Consider the following 23,837-nt stretch of genomic DNA (forward strand, 5'->3'; position numbering starts at 1 on the left):
TTCCATTTGGGTGTCCCTCAAATTCTGTTTTCTTTTTGTCCTCTTAACTGTTGTGCAGGATGTGTTTAAATTATGTGTTGAGAACCCCAAAGGTTTATTTTTCAACTAATTCTGGTTTAACTCTAGAAATTTCTAATAATTCAGTAACAGCTGTCAAGTGTTTCATGAGTGATTTAAAATTAGAAACATTCAGATTATTTCACAGCATAGTTTGAAACCAAGTTTCAAAATGTCTGTAGAATTATGGGAAATGCACATATCTGAAGAGGAATTATTCCTCTGAATTGACATTTTCAATGACTGGATTATTGGAATGACTCCAATTTCTTATCATTCTGCTTTATATGTGTGAGAAAATACCTTTATGTTGGGTTTGCAATCTCATTCTAAATCTTATTTTGTAGCAAGAATTGGATAAATCAGGTAAGGTTACAACAATAATCAATACTTCTGTTCTATCAGTATAAGCATACCCGATTGAAATACTGGCATTCCACAAGTGCCAGTGGAGGCAGAATTTGACTACTTGTTCCTGCATTAGTGTGTTGTAGTATATATGTAAATTCATACTACGTGTGCCTTGTTGAGAATTTAATTGCTGAAGAGAAGAAAAATATCTTGATCTTTTTTTTTTTAACTCTCCCTGTTTCTGAATCTAGCTTGCTGTTCACTGATGTTGAAAGTTTGGCTAAAATGTTTTTTCAATTCCTCTTTCATTTTCGTTTCCTTAAAATATTCACAAAGTTAATTGTCTGGGGTTTAATATTATCTAAGTTCAGAGTTTGGGAAAACTTGTTAGTGGCTCAGCAACATGTGTTCTGGGCATGTTCCACGTAGTGATATGTGAATGTTTTTTAAATTGTTTGATACAAGATGTCATTCTGACAATTCTGCTCTCAAACTGAAAGAATAAGAGGGTTTTAGAGGATTTGGAGGCTTTTGGGCAGAGAGGAGCAACTAGGTAACTAAAATTAAGGGCAGTGGGATTTGACTGTAGGCTTGCCTAAGGAACAATGTAAGTTAGTGGGATGGGATCAGGGGAAGGACAAATCTGAAACCTAATGGAGAAGAAACTGAGTAGATTGAGAAGCATCTCTTCACATCTGACTGCATTGGAGGAGTGCAACTATAATAACTCTCGGTGGATGGGCACATTTTTAAAATGGGTATATTCTTACAGGTATATTGACTAATTTGTGACAGGAAACAGTATAAATTAAGACAAGTGAAATAGGTCATATCTTTGCACGTAGGCCAGTAAAACTAAAATTTATCAGTTCAATGATGCCTTTTTCTGAACATCTTCCTCAGAATTAAGATGTCTGAAATACACATCCCTAAACCATCCAGTCACAGTTTTAAATAGTTATATTAATTGTGATGACCCTGAAAGTAGCTATTTTGAGTTTATTGCTACTGACAGAATAGTCTTTCCAGTATGTGAAAATGAACATCTATTTTTATTAACAACCAGTCTTAACTTTAAGCTAATCACAAAATTAAATGAATAGTTTAAAAGCTTGGGGTTTTTAGTAGTTAGCAAAGAGATATGTGTTGGTGTCTGTTGCTTTCAGAAGCCAGTTTCTATCATGGGTTCTTAATTTACATTCCAATTATGCAGATTTCTCAGAGGAGCATTGATCTAAAAACTCAGTCTTCGTTTAAGCATATCTACAATAAGAATAGGTCCGTGTAGGCATTCATATTTTACAAACCTTACTGTCTAAAAAAACAGATTAAAAAAGTAAGGAGCAGCAGCAATTCCTGTTTCATCTGAAGATCTTCCTAAAGCATGTTCACCTGTTCTCCTTTTGCAAGTTTAATAGAAGAAGAGTTTGAGGCTTGGAGGTTTTGTACTGCTCTAGTTGCATGTAGTTTGTGTTCAGTAAGGTAACAATTTACAAGTGTAGAATGTGTAGTCTTTTTAAAGAAAACAATTCAGTGCAATTATACATATATATATATATATATATATATATATATATATATATATATATATATAGTGCACATGGTCAAAAAAAGTTATTTTAACATCTGTTCTCTGGCACTTTGTGGTCTGACATGCTGATGCCTGTAAGTTTGAGAACTCAAGCTTAAGCTAGTGATGCTTAATATACATTCATCAGTACACAGATTCTTAGACTATCTACTAATTTGTGTTAATTGTAATTTTTCCAAAACCAGCTTTCTATACCTGCCCTACACACACCTTGTTTTCTAATTTCTTTCTTTGAATAAGAATCACAGAAACTATTTTTCTACTGAGTAATCTTGTGTTCCTAAATATCATTATAGTAGACAGATGTTTTTAATCAATTTCTTATGCCATGCTTTGTTTGCTTGAGACTAAAAGAAATCCTGTGTACCTAGTAGATGCTTATATTGAAACTTGATAAATCTCCTTTTCATCTTTTCATACAAATGCTTTAGCCTTACAATAATTTCTTTATTTGCTAGATAAATCAGATAAATATGATTCTAGAGATGTGGAAAGACTTCATCAAGATGATAAATGGGTTGAAAATTATCTGCTTTGGCGTCATGATGTTGTGGATGATACATTAAAGATGATTGATGAAAGCTTTCAGTGGAGGAAAGAATATACAGTTAATGGTAAGCTATGTTATAGATTGACTTTGTGTTGCTTTCTTATTGAACTACAACTGACTTCTATATGTAGTTTCATTAAGCACATTTTAAAGGTTTTGTAAGTACTGCATAGCTGAGCAAGAACTTTTGTACTCAATTAAAAAAAAAAAAAAAAATTACTGCTTTTTATGTTGACCACCACTGTCTCACTGTTGTGGTTCCATATGTCTACTGAAAGGTGATTTAAGTGGAAGAAGGCCAGGCAGTTCTCTTGTCTCTCTATTTGCTAGAATGGAGTCCTTAAAGGCAACAACAAAACCCACAAAAAAACAGGGTTCTGTTGTTCATCATAGTAGCACTGATCTGACACCCTAGGTAGAGTAGATGTGGGGTTTGTCCTGTGAGAATATTTTAAAGCTGAGCTCTGCCTAGAGGACTTTACAATCTGAATTAAAGGATGGAGCAAGAGGGGCTTCAGATACAAACAGAAATAAACATTTGCAGCTTCTCACATCAAATTCTATTCTTATTTCTTCTTAAGTAAATCCTACTCTGCAGCATGAGAGGAAGATAGTAAAGATGTCAAATGAGCTCACTATTTGCATTAGTTTAATAAAGGTTTTAGAAACTGATTTAATAAAGACATTTTTGTATTGTTAGACTTCTGCATTTTTAGTGACTTCTATTAAATTGCAATGTGATTATTAATACTGAAATAATCTTTCATTTGACTTGCAGACTTGACAGAATCTTCCCTTCCAAAATGGTTATTTGAAAATGGTGCACTCTTTCTTCATGGATATGATAAAGAAGGCTATAAATTATGTAAGCTAAACAGAATACAGTACTTCCAGTCATTGATCATTATTTTTTGTTTCCATCATTTTAGCATTTAGTTTGAAAAATAAATGTTTTAGAAGTATTTAGGTACGTACTAGTAACTGTTTTTACGAAAATTGATGACAAGTTGGTAACTGAATATCTTTTTGGATCACAGATGTGGAATGAGGAAACTCAGCAGTTTCCAAATATCTTAAACCTTTATCCTAACTATAATGCAGTTTTTAACTTTACTGTTGAAGTGCATTGTTTCTGTAACTCCTGTGGTGAGTTTACGACTAGTATAAATGTTCACTATTACAGTACATTGTCATTGCTCTTTAGCAGCCTATGTTCTTGCATGCTTATGGTGGTTCACAGGAGGTCTGTAATAGTTTTCTTTTGTCTCTTACAATTTTTTTCTGATCTTATTGGAATGTTCAGTAACAGTGTGAACAGCTGAGAATTGTTGGAGAATGAACTCTCAAGTTGTGTGATTAGCTTCCTGTAATGAAAGAATAAGATCTGTAGGGAAACAGTAAATATTGCCTGAAATCCCCTGGAGTTTTTATAAGTGTATAATAGATGGTCAGTATTTTTTCTATAAATTAGTCTGTGTCAGTATTTTTTCTATAAATTAGTCTGTAACATCTCACATATTTACTTTTAATTAAGTTTAAATCCTATGAAGCAAAAGAGTATTTTTAAACAAATCATTCATGAAGCTTTCCAAGCAGTGATCTTGAACCTTAAAAAAAAAATTTAAATCTGAAATACTGCTTTTTCTTGGTTTACCAGGCCTGGTTTCTACTTCTGAAATACACTAACTATCCAGTGTTTTACAGAAATGCCTGTTTTAAACACCAGAACACTAGTTTTCAAAAAAACAATAGCCAGAAAAATACAGCTTTTATTCTATGGCAGTGTTGTGTCAGATTGAGCTTTTTATTATTATTGTAAGATATCACTGCTATATGAAAAATTGATGCATTTTTGTTTCATGATTTTTCTCTTAGCCTCCAGTGTAAGTATTCAAGGATTAGTGGTGGTGATACCTTTAATAGCATTTAGAAAGCTGAGCATGATTATACTGGATGGTTCCATTTGGTGAGGTAGGGGGTGGAAGTAGAAAAACATGACTTCCTTGCATAATTTTCTCAGTCCAAACACTGATGCAAGTGTTTCATGACAAGAATGTGTAAGTCAAGTAAATAATTTCTGATTTTATTTTCACTGAAACATAACTAATGGCTCAGTTTCCCATACCTGGAATGTTTCTTCTGTGAATGTTAATTGAGTCACAATATCAGACTTGGTATGCAAATTCAGAAGGTATCATAGGTAACAGTTCCTGGTTAGTCAACACTTGACAAATGTGTCTCTTGGGCCACATGTTCCATTCTCATTGTGTTATGTAAAACAGCACTTTAAAGAAGTTCTTCAAGAATTATTGTTTACTTTCACAAGAGTCCTGTTTTTGAATAGGGGTGTCTTTGAAAATCCGAACTTACAGCATCTAGTTAATATGCTAGGTTTAAAAGAAAGCTTGTTTCTTTACATGCACCATAAAATATTTTTATTTACAATTGGAAGTAAAAGACATGGAGAATAAATTTGGTTTTCAGTAAGACTTTTCAAGTTTCAGGGAGAACAATAAATTTATCTACAATAATTTTCAGGGCTTGTGTAATGTTGGTATTGTAGAAGCACCAAAACTGAAGGCTGCTCTTTACATTGTGGTCCTGAATATTTCTTTTATCACTTCATTGTATAAGCAGTAATTTGGTTTCAGGCACTTTTATAAACACTGTTACTTTGACATACACTACTTTTCATGGCAAAACTTGTCTCTGCATGACTTGTTTCTTATTTGAGATAGGATGTATTGGGCTTTCATTTGTACAGTGTTGCTCATCTGGGTTTTTTCACTTCATTTTAGAAAGGTCTGATGCTTTTCATATAATTCAATGTGTATAAATAATTTTTCAAAACACATACTACAGTGCTGTAGAAGACCTAAGCACAAAAAGAAACAAATTTCACGACCCCAATGATACTTAGAATCTATGCAAAATATAATATTTTCTGAGGACTGTGTGATTTAATTTGCAATTATGAAATTATAGTCTGGGTAAGAAGTAGTCTTTAAATAAAAGAAGTATTTTCTACTATTTCTTCTGTGTTATAATTCTTTGTATGATCACTTTCTAAAAAGTTCCAGTATAAAAATGTGAGCAAGGCAAGGGGTGTGTGGAAAGGTGTGCAGTTGTTTTTATGGCTGTTCAGTGGCCACAGAATCAGTAGAAATGTGGAATACAGACTAAGGTGAATAAATCGGTTCATCCCATATAACTATACATCATGTTTTCTGCTAATTTGGATCTGGTAATTCAATTTTTGTGTGTTTTTTCTTAAGTTTGGTTTAGAGTGAAGCATCATACAAGAGATCCTAAACAGCAACTTGAAAAAAAGAAGCTGGTTGCTTTTTGGTTAGAACATTATGCCAGGAGAGATCACGGAAAGCCATTAACAGTGGTATTTGACATGGCTGAAACTGGAATCAGTCACATAGTAAGTATTTTTGTGTCCTTCTGATTGCTTTCTGAATTATTTAATTTATGCCCCCAGAAAAAGGAATCCCTGTGCAGTCCCTGACACCTAAATAAGTTAGCAGTTGCTCAAATCAATGAGTAGATTTTGTCCCTGTGACATGAGCAGTTACCAGAATCTTTTGTTACATAATTAAAGTTTCAAGTCTTGTGTAACACACTGAAAACTTGCTTTTAGTTTGGTGACTGAGCCAAAGTTACTGAAGCTCAGCAGCTTGATTTGTCAGACATCATGCATGACAGTAGTAGAATCTAGTTTTTAAGCACCCAAAAGACAATAGACTGAGTCATCTTTATTGTGAGTACAGTTGCTGCTGTTTCTTCAATAGCTCCATTTTCACTGTTGTCATCTTTTTTGGATGAATCAATGTAAAGTATGGGAAAATGGGGTAATGGTGAAGCATTAAAATCCTCAGATGCAGTCGCAGGGATCTTTTAGAATGATGATCTGTTCTGACAAGTCAGCATCTTCAGTTGACAATTCTGATCCTAGTCCTGCCTCCATGCTATGTAAGCTGTCTCCATACATTTAAATTGTGTTAATTTCTTAAATCTCTGCATGCATCTCTCCACCCATTGAATTTTCTTGTGAAGAGAAGTTAGCTGGATGCAGAAGAGCAGGTCATCAAGTAGACATTGCTTTTAGGATTCATTTTAACCAAATATAGCTGAAGTCTATCTTTTCTCTAACTAAATATTATTATAGTAATGAAACTAATATGGTGAAGAAATCTACATGCTTGTTGTGTACAGATAGAGAAGAAATGAGGGTGTCTGAATTTGTACAGATGTGATAGACTTCTGAATAGAAGGCCTGTCTATCAGTTTTTACTTCAGGAATAATTATCTTCACTCCCTCTTTAAGTTTCTTGTCCAATCTGTCAGCTTTACTGAAGACTGCTTCTTCCAGGCTTATCCTTACATAAACAAGAGATTCCAGCCTTTCATTCAGAGGAGACACTTTTAGCAAAAGTTTCTATGCATTTCTAGATTTTCTTTAGTACTACAAAATGAAGGAGGAGCTGTGTAGCTCAGTCATGTCTGTAAAAGTGATGACTATTGAAAAGGTTGCAATTAGATAAGAAAATTCCAGTGATTAAGAGCAGGGCTTCACCTTTTGCCTTGGACTTAATTGTAGAACTGAATCATTAGAGAAGCCAAGAAGAATTACACTGGTTTTGGAAACTATTCCGGATAACTATCTCCCATTTGTACAATAACTTAGAAAATTCAGTTTCTTCAGTTTTAAAAATGTTTCAGAAATAATTACTTGAAATACCATTTTGTAGCTATTTGGGAATAAGTATAAAACTAATTCTATATCAATTAGTTATAGTCAGTAGTCAACTTCAGGAATTACTTGGAGACTTCTGTTGTTATACATAGGACTGGGTAATTCCCTGCCTGAAGTAAACTTCAGAGAATGTTTAATTTTAGATGCTTATTGGAATTTAGCAAATTCTTCATGTATGTTATATGAAACTTCAGTGTATTTCAGAACTGTTCCTGAATTGATGTCCTTAACAGTTAAGTCCTGTGCCTATTTGGAAAAGTAGAAGACTTGAAGAATGTGATTTGGGGGGGGTTGAATTTTCAAAAGGTTTGGTTGTCTCTTTGGCCATAATATTTACTGAATTGATCCTGAAAACATTGCTGTAGAATGTTAAAAATTCCCCCAAAATCCTCCCTGTGGAGTGTTCTTACTTTAGAAAACCAGCAGTTGAGTATTTTTTTTAACTTTTACTGAAGCTTTCACACAGCACGTAAGTATCTGGTTTTGACCTCTGGAATTTCATAGTGTTCAAGGACACTAGATATTTGATTTTGCTTCAATGATTCTTGTACACTCTCTAGACCTGTTGTAACTTGGCATCCATACATACACATTTCTTTGAGGAATGCTAAACTATACTGAGATTGTAGTGTGATGGCATAAAAGCTGTGGCATGTGGAGTGGGGCTGCTTCTAGTCTGAGATGGAGGTTCAGCGCAGTATGGTATTTTTCCATTGTTTTCCATTGCAGTGCAGAAATGCTGTTATTTCAGGAGTCAAATCAGTTGCCTTAGTGCATATTCCTTGTGAACAGTTTTTCTGATATGATGGATTTCAACCTACAAAACATACAAGAAACTCATTTTGTTCACTTATTTAAGCATTTACTTTAGTAAATTGAGGTAAGAAGCTTTTGCTGATGCCCATTGGTATTCTGTTGTATGTGTCAGCACTTTTATGAGGACCAAAATTACAAACTATTCCTTGGGGAGTTGTAAATACATTGTAGTCAAAGACAGAGTTGTCAACTGCATGCTGTGGGTTTTCTTTTTTCTGGTTCTTTTCATTTCCCTCACTTGGAGATAATTTTTGATCCCAGTACTTTCTTCTCCCTTCTCAACACTCATCAGTGTACTGACTGTTTGTACAATGTCATCTGGACTTTTTATGTATTTTCTAGAAGTTTTTTAATACATATTTTGCTTGTAAGATTACTCCTTAGTTGGATTTAGGTATGTTTTATTAAAAATCTGCTTGTTCAAAGGCTGGTCCTGTTACAGAGCAGAAGTTCTGGTTAATATCTGGATCACTAGATTTATTTAGTTTGAAGTGCACCAGGTGCAGTCTTTGTTACATGTCATCTTTACAGTGAGTCCTTAAATTCACCAGACCTAGGGGTTTTTTGTGATTCATTTTAGGTATGAGTCTGAGCATCAGTTTGTGTATAGCTTTATCTACAGATGCTGCTAATACAGTGAATGATATACTACCACTACAAGTACAACTTTATCTGTTTAGTGGCATAGAATGAAGCTGCAGCTTTCTTATTGGTTGGGGTCCTCTTCTAAAATTTGGAAATGAAAATGTGTTTTTTAAACTTGGGTAATTTATGAGTGAATGTATATTGTAGTATCTCTCTCTTCCTTTAGGTCTGGTTTTCTACCTATTAGTATCTTTATAAAGAAAGCATAAATGCATATCCATAGTTTACTATAGGCATCTTTAAGATTTGCTTTGTAGAAGCTTGTTTAGAACATTAGAACAATATCACCTCTTGCATTTTTACTGATTCTCAACTTAGACAACCTAAAATCAGGAATTTTTCTGAGTGTTGGAAGGAGGCAACATTTGAGTAATTTTAATGTAGGTAGATGAAAATCTAAGTTCTGTCATTCCCTTCAACTGAGTTCATTAGAAAAAAAGTGTACATTTTTAGCACTCACTTTCAGGAGCATGATCTAAGCTGGTTTAGATGGCAAGATGGAGATCTTGCCTATCATTACATATTTATAATCTAATAACTAAAAATCTCATAGATTGGGTACAGGTAAAAACAAATCTTATTTCTATGGAGTATTGAAATTTTTGCCAAATGCCATGCTGTCCTGTTTTTCTTAAATGGCCAAAACTTGTGTCTTGTTTGTTCTTTTTTTGTTGGTATGACTGGAATGCACTTAAATATAAGCAAAGAAGTTTTCTTTCTACCTTTTCCAGGCAAGATGGTTTAGAACCTGGCATCTGTGCAGTACAGGGCCATAAGCTTTTGAGAGGATATTTTGACAAATATAGTGCAGTTCAGTTTTGCAAGGCAAGGTTGATGCTCTTACATGTGCCTTGAGCTGTCAATCCATATTGCTAAAGATAATACTGGAGCTTGGTTTTATATAACAAGAATTAAAGGATTGTAGTGATTTCCTTGATGTGAAAAAGCAACTTCGTTTGGGTTTTATGGAATGTGTCCTGAAGCAGCTTCTTTGTGGTGTCTTTGAGACTCCCAGAAACACAGTTTCAGCAGTTCCTGTCTTTAAGTGTCCCGTTATACAGTCTTGACTTGTAGTTAGTACATTTATCACAGAACGGGAATATTTTTTAATGGCTTTTTGTAGCCATGTAGAGTAATTGATAAATTTTATTCTAAAATAACTTGGTTTTCTAAGTTCTTTTCTAGAGTGTGTTTCATTTATTTGTTCTGTTGCTATGGACATCTACTCTCAGTTTTTATCCCTGGTTTGCAGCCAGGTAATTCTGATAGCTCATGCCTTGTTGCACCAGTCTAGGTAACTAGAATATATGCAGCTATTGAATGATCTGCTGAAATCTGTACGCCTAATTCCAGATTTTCATCAAAATAATGGATCCATCCTCCTAATACTTGATAATGCTGGTTTTGAATAGGCAGCAGAATAAAGAGGAGCATCTTGTTAATGCACAGGAGATTCTAATAATTGCTTGGAAATCTATCACTGTTTATGCTATTAAATTAAATGAAATGCTATTAAATAAAACTCTTACAGGTTGTTGGGTTTTTTCTCTGTCCGCAAATGTTATAATAGTGTGTTTACACCACTTCAAGATCCTGTTCCCTGAAACATTTTTACTGTTATGACAGGTATTGGATCCTCCATCAGTAAGATACTTTTATTTCTGAAATTAGTAGCAGTAGTGGTTGTTTCTGTTAGAAGAACTGGAGAAGGGATGAGTACTCATGGCAGGCTTTGCACCTAACCAAAGTACCTTATTGTGATAAGGTATCCCTTACTTTATTGTCTATACCTGTTTCATAAAATGCTTTTTTTCCCATTTCTGTGTAGTCCTATTATACCTGAATTTTGTAATGGGAAATTGGCTGTACTATTTCTGTATAGCTGCTCATTGGATGGAAGCACCCTGAAAATGGGTGGTATACAAGCAGCTCTTGAGTTCTGCCTCTGCCCACAACTTTTCTGCATACCACAAGCTAATACTAAAACCAAAAATTCTCTTAAAAGGAAAACTTTTTTTTTTTTCTGGAAGATCCTGAGTTCAGTAGTATATTGAACATTACGCCAGGTAAATTACTGAAGGGAAATTTCAGTATGTTTAGTGCTCTCCTCTGTAAGGCTTTAAGATAATGTCAAGCGTCTCTGGTGCTAAAGGCTTATTTTTCCTGTATCTTTCTTGTACAGCTTAAAACCTGTTGATACTCCACAGAAGTTCAGATACCTAACTTACTGCATTTATAATAGGTCTGTTGACTACTTAGAACATAAAGTTAAGTTTGACCACAATCCTGCAACAGTTTAATGAAAAGCATTGCTTTCAGTTTGAATGATGTTTGTAGTATCTGTAAAACTTGAGTATAGATGACTACAATATTAGGTACATTGTGCCATTCAATAAATGTCTTAGCTTAACTAAGCCTATATTTTTAATGTTTTGACTACATGGCATTTGTTCTGTGCTTTTATTTTAGGACTTGGATTTTGTTCGTTTTATTGTCAACTGTTTTACAGATTATTACCCAAACTTCCTCAGTAAGTATTGCACATTAAATCTTAAGCACTGTAGACTTGTGCAATAAAAGTATTCCATAATATTGCAGATGATGGGGGACATGAAGTATTTCTGCATGTGCTTTATATGGTGACTACGTGGAACACATGGATATTTGAATTTGGAATATTTTTGTGCTTGTAAGTCAGCACAACTTTGTATTGTAAATTAACTTTACATTCATCAAGAATCAACTGGCTTTTCATGAAATAATAACCTAAGGCATGTTTATACAGATGAAAAAGTGATATAAGCATCCAGTAGAACTGAAATGTCCTGTTTTTCCCTTTGTTTCTTGTTACTTGTGTAGAAGCTTTGCAAACTTGCATGACAGTTTGTATCCTTTAGGAGTCTTCAGGGGTCAAAGAATGAATTGCTATAGAAAATATTAAGAAACAATGGTTTACTCCGAACAGGAAAAACCTGCATAATTGCCTGTTAATTTTTTTGTGGATAGGCTTGATCACCTTAAATGAGTTATAAATTTTAGGTGAAAATGTGTCATGAGTATTGAAATACTGTATAGCAGCTGCTTAAACTCTCAATTTGATAAAGTTCAAAACTTTGATCAAATATCAAACTTAAAGTCAAGTGCAATGTGTTTTTGGTTTTTTGACATTAAAGAAAAATTTTGGGATGCTTTGAGTCAAAGTACTAACTTTTCAGATTTCTCTGATTAAACAAATCTGGGAAAAGTCAATTTACAAAGACTTGCTATTTCTATCTTTGGAAAGAAGAATATACCTGTTAAACTTCCTTTTCTATTCAGTGTCGCTTTTCTACACCAGGTTGAGATTTTGCCTTTCTCTGCCTTGTTTGGGGAGATTATCTGTTGGTAACAGTGTGTTAGAAAAGTAGTAGTATCCTAGAAGTGTATAAACAGTGTATAATTTAGGATTTTAAGTGTTTTCTAAGCGAAACAGCTAATGTTTTTATATAGTAATAGAAATACGTTTATACATATTAAAATCAATTCTACAAAATTGCTTCTATGGAGTGAACATGGATGTTTCTAAAAATAAGTACTCGCTTTTTACATAACTGATATTGCTGTGATTTCTCCTAAACAGAAATACATTACACTTGGTATCAGATTATTTCCTTTTTGTCTTTTCAGCAAAGATAGTGATCTTTGAAATGCCATGGATAATGAATGGTGAGTTGTTTGGCTTTTGTTTTTTACATCATGATAACTTTTTAAAATTAGCAGTATAAATAGGAAGCATTTTTCTGCTCTGTGTAGATACAGCTGAATCGTGGTATTTTTTTAAACATGCATACTTAAATCTCTCAATCTGTAGGTTGCATACTTTTTCATTTCCTTCTAGCATTGTATTTTGAATCATATCTTTAATAGAGTCTGTATTCATCCTGTGATCTTTAAAGGTTAAGAGACCTTGATAAACAGTCTATTCCTTGAATGTTTCCAGCTGTAATCCTTTCAGACTAGATCTGTTCATGATTTAGGAATACTATCAACAGATGATAGAGACTTATACCCAGCCAAAACATAGAATTTACAATTTAAGATAGATGCTTGACATCAGACACTGATACCGTTACATATGTTTTGATGTGTGTACTTCAATAATGATAATTAATTCTAATGTACAGGATAAACATCATTCCTGTATTTTCAGAATATATTTTTATGTAGGCTTTAGATCTTTCTGTATGTTGATGTTCTACCATCACTGAAATAACTGTAGTGTTTGGAAATACTTTGTAGATCTAAAACAAGTGTCCTTTAAGGTAGCAAAATATTTCAACTGGGGAAGAGTATATATGTATCTTTCCCAACCTCCCTCCCCTCAAATTTGAAATACAATTGGTTTTACTCCCTCAGTACTTCCTGGGCTAAATTCCAAGACAACAAAGTCGTCATTAATTCAATACTCTTTCATGAAATTCTGTTGTCTGCCTGCATTCATCTATATAAAAGTGTATGTCCATAAAATATTTTCTCTGTAAATGATCCTCCTTTTCATGCACTATCCCCATTATAACAGATACTTTCAGAGCAGGTCCTACCATATTTTACAGGATGTAGATCACTTGTGTTCTATAAGGTCTATCAATACACTGCAAGAAAATGCTTCCTGACAACTTTGTATACCTTTTTGTTTTTAAAGCTGCTTTTAAAATTGTGAAGGGTTGGCTTGGCCCAGATGCAATAAGCATGTTAAAGTTCACAAATAAGAATGATGTACAGGAATACATCAGTGGAGAGTATCTGCCACCTCACATGGGTGGAACTGTAAGTATATTAACACTTCATGGTCCTTTTGTGATATTGAGACACACCTATATAAATTACACATGGGGCTGAGAGTTGGCATTTTATGGATGTCATATTTCTTGAAATTATCATTGGCAGAACAATTTCTAAATCACTTTAATATAGGTTAACTTCATGAGAATTTGATATCAAACAGTCTTAAATACAGAAATATTTTTTCTGATTCATTAATCCATGCTCCTAGAGCAACATGATTGTATTGGTCTATGAAAAAAGTTATATAAACAGAAAATAGGTTTCATGGCCCTCAGTTTTCATACTTCTCCAAAGCTATGATTCAGTAAAGACGATCATATTGCTCTAGGAGCAAGCTCTAATAAGCAGTCTGGAAAACTAGGCTTAGGTGCTCAAAAGCCACTTGCTCGTTGTTTTCAGTTAGTAATAAATGTATACTAAGTCACTGTTTTCCTGATTCCAAATCTGTTGTATCCCACATTCTGTTATTTCCAGCTGTTAATATTGATGGTGGAACAGTCTAATCCTTAAAGCAGACATGCTTCTGACTGGCCAGGGAGATTTGTTGCCTCTTCAGTAACATTTTGTGTAAGACTGATACAGTGTACACATTGATGCAAGACATGAATTTACAGAAGGGTTTTAGTTTGTGTAATTGCTCAGTTTTCCTTTTGTCAGAGATGGATTTAATAAGGATGGATTGCCCAAGATGCCCTCCACTGGTGCCAGTATTGAACAATGTGTGCAGTTAGAATGCTGTGCTCTTCACTTCGGTAACTAAATTGATAGCCCATAGCTTTTTTTCTTGCAAGTGCCTTTTTAGAGGTCAGTGTTCTGAAGTTAAGACATCAGGCATTTTGCATGTCACTTCATGGCCACTGTGTACATGTAATCTTAGAAAATATCACTACCATGATTAAGATATCTCTACCATAGTTGCTCAACATAGTGTAAGTTCTCTATATCTGCTATAAAATAAGGCTATTAGTCTATAAAATGGATGTATCAAGCATTGAATAAATGTCTTGTTTGAGATTTTCACCCTGTTAGTAGATAAACCTTTACATTCTTTAGAAGTAGCTGTCATAGTTTTTAAATGATGTTTCCTAGAACTAAGAACAAAACTTCAGTATTAAGGCTATGGATGCTGATCCTTGATAGACCACATTCTGCTGTGATTATAAATAACAACAGTAGTTACAACTTAGTGGCTTTATTGGCGATTACTTGTCCATTAGTGAGAAAATAAAATCTATTGGTACTGTCAGCTTTCTGCATAGGGGTCCAATTTAAAATTGAGCAGTGAAGCATGTATGTAATGTGAAATAAAAAAATTAATTTATAGTATTACCATTAAAACTAGAGAAGGTACTTTTCATAGTCCTAAATAACTGGTCCTTTAAAAACGTTGCTTATGTTTTAGGATTCATTCAAGTACAGTTATCCTCCATTGGTCGATGACGATTTTCAAACTCCCTTATGTGAAAATGGGCCCATTACTAGTGAAGATGAGCATGAAAGTAAAGAAGAGATAGATGTGGACACTAAGGAGACTGGGGACCTGAATGAAGAACAAAACCTTAATCAGAAAAAGGTATCTAATTCTGAAGGTTGAGGCAAGAGTAGTTAAATGGATAAAGTGGAAGCATTTTTTTCTTTGCCTTTGTGTGTTGATTTTTTTTTCAGCATTTTTCTGCCTTCCTGTTTGACAAAATAACCCAGTAAACCTGAAAATTATTGCAGTTTCAACCTTAATCTAAGATGCAGTTTCATGCTTCTGAATGAGTAAAATATGTACCAAATATTTAGTGTATCTCTGGAATATAGTGACGTATAGTAAAACTTAAAAAGCTTTTGTGTTTTCTATTCAGAAGTTGTCTTTCTAGTTGCTTTATTTTTAATCTCGGGTTATCTCATGGTATGCACCTTAAAATACGTCTAGTTTTCTCAGATGCTTAAGTCAGTATGTACATGAGAAAATATTAACAGTTTAAATATTTATTTTATTAGATACTAACTTGTTATCTTAAATTATTGATAAAATCTCAAAAGATAAAAGATTTCATTTAGTCTCAGGAGAACTTGTATCCCTAACCCATCAATCCTGGTTTACAATATAATTTTCCTGCAGTAGTGTTTATCCAGAAATATAAAGGCATTGTTTTACACAAGTCCATATGAAGTGATATTTAGTAATATGCAATGATAGTCAGCATATTGCTCTTGAAAATAGTAGGAAAAATTTGAAATTCACCACTTTAGTGCCATGACTAATTTTGGAATATGAATTGCAAAACTTATGCTTGATGGAGTAAAATACTTCACCCTTTCAGTTTCATTTACTGCTTTAAATTTTTTGTCAGAAGAATTTGAAATACATGGCTCACTTGAAGTAGTTCAGTTTTTTGCATCTTGGCCAGCTATTAAAAAAAATTTCACTGACCTTAAGTTCAAAAGGAAGCATTACATGAAACCTTGATTTTCTGACAATTAGACTCAGTAGCTTGTTTTGGTTGTAGCACATCTTCCAAGCTCTAATTCTCAGATAGGAAACATGGAGAACTCCTGTTAAGTGTGTGAGTTGGCTTTGGTGCTTAATAGCCTCAGTGTTTGTTTCTAATTTGCTTGGCTGATTTAAGCTTTCTACTTAAGGTATTTTTTTAACTTTCACTTTTACAAATAATGATTTAGTTTATGGTTTTCTTTTATACAGTATAATCAAGCTGCTACTCTCTTTTCAATGAACTAAGCTTGACTTTTATGCTCATCATATATCTATCTTAAGGCATGTTTAAGGCCTTACCTTTAACATACTTCTAAAATTGCAGACCGTATTGTGTTGGTACTGTTTCTGTAAACAGTAGACTATTGTTTTGCTTCAAGTCACTGTTCTTCTGTTCACATATTTAAGAATAATACTTGCTATCTCTTCCACAGCAAGTATACCACTGTTTGCCACTTCAATTTTATGTTCTTTTCCAAAATGTTTATCAGAAATATTCCCTTATCTCAGAATGGTTGGCACTTCTTATTTCTAAGTTAATTATTTTTTAGTTGATTTGTCTAAATATAAATATTGAAATATTTTTAAATAAGGCCAGCTTCCAAGTTAGCATTTCAGGTGATCTGTGAGATCATTGTCTTCATTTACTGCACTATCAGCCTTTAGATAAAGTCTTAGTGATGACAAGAATCTGCGTACGATTTATATATGTATGCCTTCTCATTCTATAGAAGGGCATATTTCTTTCCACAGAGTAGATGGAGCCATGAGTGATAAACTTGGTTAGTAAGTGCCTATCCTATAGATGCCTTCACCTTTAACATGTGCTATTATAGTATTTTCTCTGGTAATTTTAATTATATTTGTGAAGAATAAAGCCCCACACGTAGCTAGTGCAGTGTATTTACACACTAACCTTTTACTATAACTGTAACTATTAAAAAAATCAGTGCTGTGGTTTCTTTTTTTAAAACCTATTTTCTATAAAGTTTTGTATTCCTCTCATTCCCATACTTCAAATATATGAGCTGAATTGTCTTCATGTCTTCTCCCTGTATTAAGTGGAATAAAAACAAGGCAAAGCAAATTGTTCAGCTAGGTGATCTTGAGTCATGATGTTACTAATTCTTTGACTTCTGTATTTTCCCCTGCCCTGTTTTTCACTTAATTCTGGAGTTCTTTCATTTTTTTGTATAATAAGATATTCAGGCCTGCTGACATGTATTTTCTTAATGTAATAGAAGAAAACACTCAAACTAAGATATCTACAGTTTTGGATGCACCAATTCAATCAGCATTATTTAAGTTCTCCAGTACTTCAGAGTTCCATCTAAAAGCAGTGAAGATATGTTTAGCAATTCTGCAATGCAATAAAGTGTGAAAATTTTGCTGTGTTTTCTGTTCAGTGTTGCAGTGATTGTATTGAGGTGTCTATTAATTGAAAAGTTTTGCCATGGAAGAATAACGTCAGTGCTTTATCTTAAACATTTGAGGTACTATAACATAATATGTCTGGAGTTTTCAAGAATAACCACCCTTGGGCATCAGGAAAATACATGGAAAAAACAAAGCAGAAGTTTTGTTTCATGCATGTTCAATATGTGACTTCTGTAACAAATTATTCAGCAGACTTCAGGAAGCTTCAGGGAATGTATACATATGAAGCTTTGTCTGTAATATATAAATTGTTGAAAGAAGCCTCCTCATTCTTTGAAATACCTGCATGATTCTGTAATGTGTAATCCAGGTTTCTAGTTAATGATTATAACTATCATTTTTACTCAGATGAATTCTGTAGAACAAATTTCCAAATCAGAGGAAACTGACAAAACAGAGATCAAACCAAAAAATGCAAAGAAAGCATTAAGCACTTTTAAAGGACCTTTATTACATATCAGGTAACTTTCTTTAATTTTTTTCCAATGTGCCTTGGACACTTGAATACTGAATTAGTTGGTTTTCAAAATAAACAATTTTTTAGACTATTAGAAGGAAAACAAGTTAAACATCCTTTTAAGAATTACAAAGCTCAGAATTTTTCTTGGGTTTTTTAGCAAATCTTTTGGTGTCACCATTGGCATGCATTTTGTACTAATTACTAGGTCTACATTTCATAGAATTGTAGAATCATTTCATGATTTCATTTATATTGAGAAACTGTTATTTGATTTAAAGCCGTGCCTATCTGTAATGAGAGCAATGGTTTGACATTGCATTGCTGTAAAAAAAGAAAGCATTTACAAAGACAGCTTTCACTGCTAAATCTTGCTTGAATTCTTTTATCCTAAGGTAGTATAAAGGCCTACACTACTAGTTAGTGCTAATTAAACTTAACAAATGGGTCCAATTTATTTTGTTTGGGATGTGCTCTGTATAAATGGCATATCTGCTGAGATGTTTGTCATCCAAGATGCTTACATCTTGAAATTAATCTGTTTTTTATTGTTAAAGTAAAAAAATCAGTTGGCCCATGTAACTTCTTTTCACTGCCTTTCAAATTAAGATGCTTGCTTAGAAATTGATTTAGATGTTAACTTTTATTTTCACTTCCAGTTTGCTATTAGATGAATGAAGAAAATATCTAATTTATAGGTAATTGCTTAGCTAATTTTGTAAGTGCTGTACTGAATTAGTTTTGGAATGAATTTGAATAATGACATGCTCATTAGCATCAAAAAAGTATTTTGTATATCATTTTCCTGGTTTTGAACTGAATTATCTTTAGTCTTTTGTGCAAAAACCTCCTCTGTATAGGCTTTCTGATGTTTCTTGTGTGATGGAACAAAGGCATAGACTGCAGAGTTATTACTTTAAAAGAATATTTTTCTGTGCCTATGACAGAACAACAACCCCACAACAAAAAAACCCCCACTCAAAACCAGCAAGAAGCGCAACCATACAACCAAAAAAAATCCCAAACAAAAATAGCACCCAAAACCCCCCCACATGAAGTTTTAATTTTACCCTTAGAACACAAGTGTTGGAGTTCATGTAAATTACATGAAAGAGTAAATTTAGTCCTATGTGTGCTAATACTTGTAGTCTTGCTGTCATGGAAAATAAAAGACTGTCTCTCTTGTCCTTGCTGTTTGTTTTTGTTTGGTTTTTTTTTTAAAGTAAACTCTTGAGAGTATGTACAGTTACTCTATATTAATACTCTCTGAAGCTAGAACTAGCTTTTTTTTTTATCTGGAACCTTTCTCAGGACCCTGAACTGGAATATATTGAACTGATAATATGTAGTGCCCTTTATGACTAGTCACAGGCACCTGTCTCAGAGAATATAAGTTCTGCCAGTGTAATCAGCTGCTCTCCTTGCTCAAACCAGCACTGCCCTGTGAAGAGAGCAGCCTGACTGAGCAGCTGAGGAACAGCAGCTCTGCACCATGTAGTGACCAAGAACTGGCAGCCTTTCTGCACCCAACTGCAGATGCAGAAGACTCAGTTGGGGACCTCCTTAAACCCCCTGCAGGCAACTTCCTTACTTATCACTGATTCATATGTCTTTGCTCTAGTATGTGACCAAAGCTGGGTACTTGTACTCTTCAGATTCTCATCTTTGTAGTCATGTCCTCTAGTCACCTGTCTCACTGGTTTAGACCACTCTTGCTTTTGCCTTGCATACCTTTCTATGACAGACTGGTCTTTATTGACCTTCTTCTATAATAAATTACTTCATTTGAGAAGATAAAAAGCAGCACTTTACTTGCACTGTCTGGCAGTAGTACATGCTGAAATGGTTACCCTGTGCACATCAGAGTAAAGAAAGTGTTTCTGTAAAAATTAAAAAGCTAGATGTTCATTTAAAATAAAACACCCCACCTTTCCAACAACTCTACTGCATCCTCCCCCAACACTATGGAACTGCTTCATTTCACAGACAATAGGCCTAGAGCCCCAAGGGGGTTTTTTTTTTGGTCAGTAGCCACAGGTGGTGGAACAAAAAAGATGAGGTTCTGGCAGAATGTTCCTTTCCTTGAGCTCTTTTTGTGCCGTATTTTGATACTAGTTAATGCTTTTCTGCCTCATTTATGGTTCATCTTGCAATTGCTGTAATGCACAGCTGCAATAGTATTAAGATATCTAAAATATTTTGTAACTACAGTCCTTCCTTTCCATACTGTTGTTTACTTAAGTTGAGAATTTGGGAAGGAAAAAAAGATGAGAAGGGGATACAGTTACCCTATTAATCTGTTTTAAACCTATCACTTTCTTGCTTACTACTGCAGTCAGCACTTTCTTCTTCCACACCAAAAAGAAAAAAATTCTTGTCATGCGGACTGTCTAATGCGTTGTAAAACATAGGCATGCACATACATGCAGAGTCACTATTGAACTCTGCTTCTAGTATGGCTATTTAGGTTTGCCCTGCAGCACCAAGGACTTTTCTTCTCAGCTAACACTGATTTAAGTGAGCGAAGAAGGAAGGATTGATACTGTAAAAGGAGGTCTTCTGAGGAGGAGGTTAAGCAAACATGAAATTGGCATTCTAGAAAGGGAAGAAAAATGTAACATGTTTTTTGAAAAAGGCTTTCTGTCAGAATAAGCAGTTCTGTAGTATTGCAAAGTATGGCAGTTCTTTGTGACATATTGAAAGAAAAGAGTTTTTTCACTTGTTACTTGAGTTTCCTCTCAACTTGTAGTATATGAGCATGCCCTACTTTTTGCCTAATAGTGTTCATTTGAATGTCTATTCCAAAATGAGTTGTGATAGTTTGATATGGTTTAAAATACTTCATGCATGACTCTCCTAATTGGAGAATATTAAAAATGAGCAGTAACTTTATTTATGCATGTGTCACCAGTAGTATGTGAAGACTGACTCATAAGTACAAGTGAATTTAGCTGTAGTGGTTGAAATGATTGCCACTTGCAGATATCTGCCTTCTCTTATGTGTGCGCTATACCTATTACAAGGATAGATGTATGAGGTGGAAATTATTCTTTAATATTACCATAAATTAAAATTAATGAGGATTTCCCTTAATATACTGCTCCAAGATGCAGTGGTTGAAGTGAGCGTATATATCTTGGCTATTCCTGCTGGTGCAGGTGGTCACATTCTTCCAGATGGAAGAAGTCAAGGTCAGTAGTCATCTGAGGCAGCTAGATCTACTTGTGGTTATGAGTCAACCCTGAGCTTCACTACAAAATTTCTGCATTTTGTTTTCACAGCTTTTTTGATGAAAAACTTTATAGTGACTGTAGCTACAGGATTGAAAGTATTTTATTTTCCTGTAGGTGCGCTCATTTTTTTCTATGATATGTTGTAAGGATAATTGGAAGAAACTAATTATTTTAAAATTTCTTAATAGCCCAGCAGAAGAGTTATATTTTGGATCTAAAGAAACTGGAGAGAAAAAGTGTTTGATAGTTCTCACAAATGTCACTAAAAACATAGTGGCTTTTAAGGTAAGTATTTTATGTGTGGCCTGGTTTACTTTACTAAATGCGTAACATTTTCTTGTTTTGGTTAAGGAGGAAAAAATACTATTAAACCCACTTTTCAGTCTATATTTTTTATTCTCTTGTGATGTTTGAAGCAGATCAAAGAAATGTGGCTGACTTTACACATGTACCACCCCACAGGGGATAATCAGTAGTACAAATCTTTGGAGCACTGTCTGAAAAAGTGCTATGGTGATGGTTAGTTCTTTACTGAGAGTCTAATACTTAGTGAAAAAGAAAGTCTTGAACATTGAAAAGTCATCTTAAAGCTTGTCTGGGAACAAGTTTGTAATGCTCCAAAATAATGCAGATAATCTGCAAATGTCACCATCAAAGGAATGAAGTTATGTTTGCTTCAGAAATACTGACTTGGCTTGCATCTTTGGTTTTCTAACACAACTTCCAACACATAAATAACTAAAGTTCCTATACTTTCATATTAAAAATTTTAACAGACAGTCTGTTTGATATTCTGGGATCTTTTTAAATACATATGTCAGAGAGAAATTTGCTAGAAAATAAAGGATAAAAGTTGTCAGGATAGAAGAAAAGGTGAAATACCTGTGTCTGATGACTGCTACAAAATGAAGTATTCTAAAGACTGTATGTATTACTGGGTCTTAATATTTAAGATTTTGGGATTTTAGTTATTACAGAATGAGGGAGGTTATGAAACATCAGTTTGTGCATGCATTTACTATATGCTGGGTTGGTATTTTTTGTTTGTAGGTGAGAACAACTGCTCCTGAAAAATACAGAGTAAAACCCAGTAACAGTAGCTGTGAGCCTGGCACATCACTGGATATAATAGTCTCTCTTCATGGTGGTAAGTAAACTCTTACAATAGAAATTTTAAGGAGTTTGGACAAGTTTTATTAATAGGCTGATGCTCCAGATACTAACATTTGTAAGTGCTTGTTGGGTTGTATGACTGATGCCCATGTCTGCTTGACTGTTGTATGAAAATGTTACTGTTTGTAAAAACACATGGATGTCAGACAGTATTTGAGTATCTGCCTATACTGACTTACCACTCCACAGGCATAAGCAGCTGTTGACTGCAACCTGTTCTGTTTCTTGTCTCTGAAAAAAAAAAAGTTGCAGTGGCAGCTGTCTCACTTGTGCTCTATTATGGTGGGAGTTTATCTGCACTAAATCAGTTTCCTAAATTGTTGCAAGGACAGGGAGAGGCAAATTTGCTGGAAAATGCATTCTTTACAGACTACTGGGTTGTCCTCGAATCATTCAGATTAAACTAATTCCGTTAAAATGAAACTGTAGAATTTTAGGAAAAGTGTAATCAAAGTTGTTGAGCTTAAAAGAATGATCTCATTTTTATTTCTAGTAAGTCATTCCTGCAATAAACAAGTTCTCATTTTAAAACTCTTTTGTTCAAAAATGCCTCTATACATTTTGTAATAATGCCATTTTATCTAAGTACACTTTTGCTTTTTTCTTTTCTTTGAGGGTAGGTTTTGCAGCTTCTCTGCAAGATCGTTTCCTTATCATGGCAGCAGAAATGGACCAGTCTTCTGGAGCAGGTGTTCCAGAACTGACTCAGTTTTGGAAAGAAGTCCCTAGGACCAAAGTGATGGAACATAGGTGAGCATTGACAGGGGCTTTTCTTAGCCATTGTTATTTAGCTGATTTATTACACTTGCATATCATAATCACTGAAGGATTCTTCAAACCCAGTTGTGTGCTTACTGATGGAAGTATATTGCTGAGGCTTCTGCTCTGTTTAACTGATTAGAGATTTTTTTTTAATGTGTAAAATGCCATGGTATTCTGCACATGCACTTCTTTTTATTGTGTTCTTGTGCTGATTAAGAGTTAAGTGGAAAAAATGTGAATAGATGTGACAATACACATGGACAGTATATTATTTTTTTAAAATAAGAATGTGCCACTTGAATTTTCTAGAAAAAAGCAAGGAAAGAAGACATATGAAATGCAAAACTGTTTTCTAGACAATATTAAAAAATACTCCCTTTCAGCTAGGGAAAATCATTTTTGTAGATTTCTGTAAAACCTGTTGCATGTTCATATGCATGTTTTCCATATTTAATGCTGAAAAAATGCCACTAGGAAAATATGTTTCCCCACACACTCTTTTAAATATACCTGTTACTTTTCTCTCTTTCATTCATGTTTAGTTATATCACTATATTTCTAGGAAAAGTTCACTGTAGTTCTTTTTGACCTGGAAGTCTTAGAGCTATGATATTGAGATGCTATTTAATCTTTTAAAAAAAGTAATTTGACTGTATTTTAACTTTAGATTGTTCCTGGTTTGGGGGGGGGGGGGGGG

At 34.0% G+C, this 23,837-nt stretch overlaps 1 protein-coding gene across 1 annotated transcript in view; it reads left to right on the forward strand.

The window, feature by feature from the left end:
* Window positions 1-2,022: 2,022 nt before the first annotated feature.
* The window catches only part of MOSPD2 (motile sperm domain containing 2), a 24,359-nt gene continuing 2,544 nt past the window's right edge, over window positions 2,023-23,837 (forward strand). Inside the window, exons 1-11 of the mRNA XM_026853652.1 lie at window positions 2,023-2,613; window positions 3,328-3,414; window positions 5,825-5,979; window positions 11,242-11,302; window positions 12,439-12,477; window positions 13,454-13,578; window positions 14,999-15,169; window positions 17,864-17,976; window positions 21,394-21,490; window positions 22,256-22,352; window positions 22,999-23,128. Of these exons, the coding sequence (XP_026709453.1) occupies window positions 2,568-2,613; window positions 3,328-3,414; window positions 5,825-5,979; window positions 11,242-11,302; window positions 12,439-12,477; window positions 13,454-13,578; window positions 14,999-15,169; window positions 17,864-17,976; window positions 21,394-21,490; window positions 22,256-22,352; window positions 22,999-23,128 (1,121 nt within the window). The 5' untranslated portion in view covers window positions 2,023-2,567. The remainder of the gene's footprint in view (window positions 2,614-3,327; window positions 3,415-5,824; window positions 5,980-11,241; window positions 11,303-12,438; window positions 12,478-13,453; window positions 13,579-14,998; window positions 15,170-17,863; window positions 17,977-21,393; window positions 21,491-22,255; window positions 22,353-22,998; window positions 23,129-23,837) is intronic.

Source organism: Athene cunicularia, assembly GCF_003259725.1.
Source record: "Athene cunicularia isolate RWA chromosome 1 unlocalized genomic scaffold, athCun1 chr1_part1, whole genome shotgun sequence".
Classification (NCBI taxonomy): Eukaryota; Metazoa; Chordata; class Aves; order Strigiformes; family Strigidae; genus Athene; species Athene cunicularia.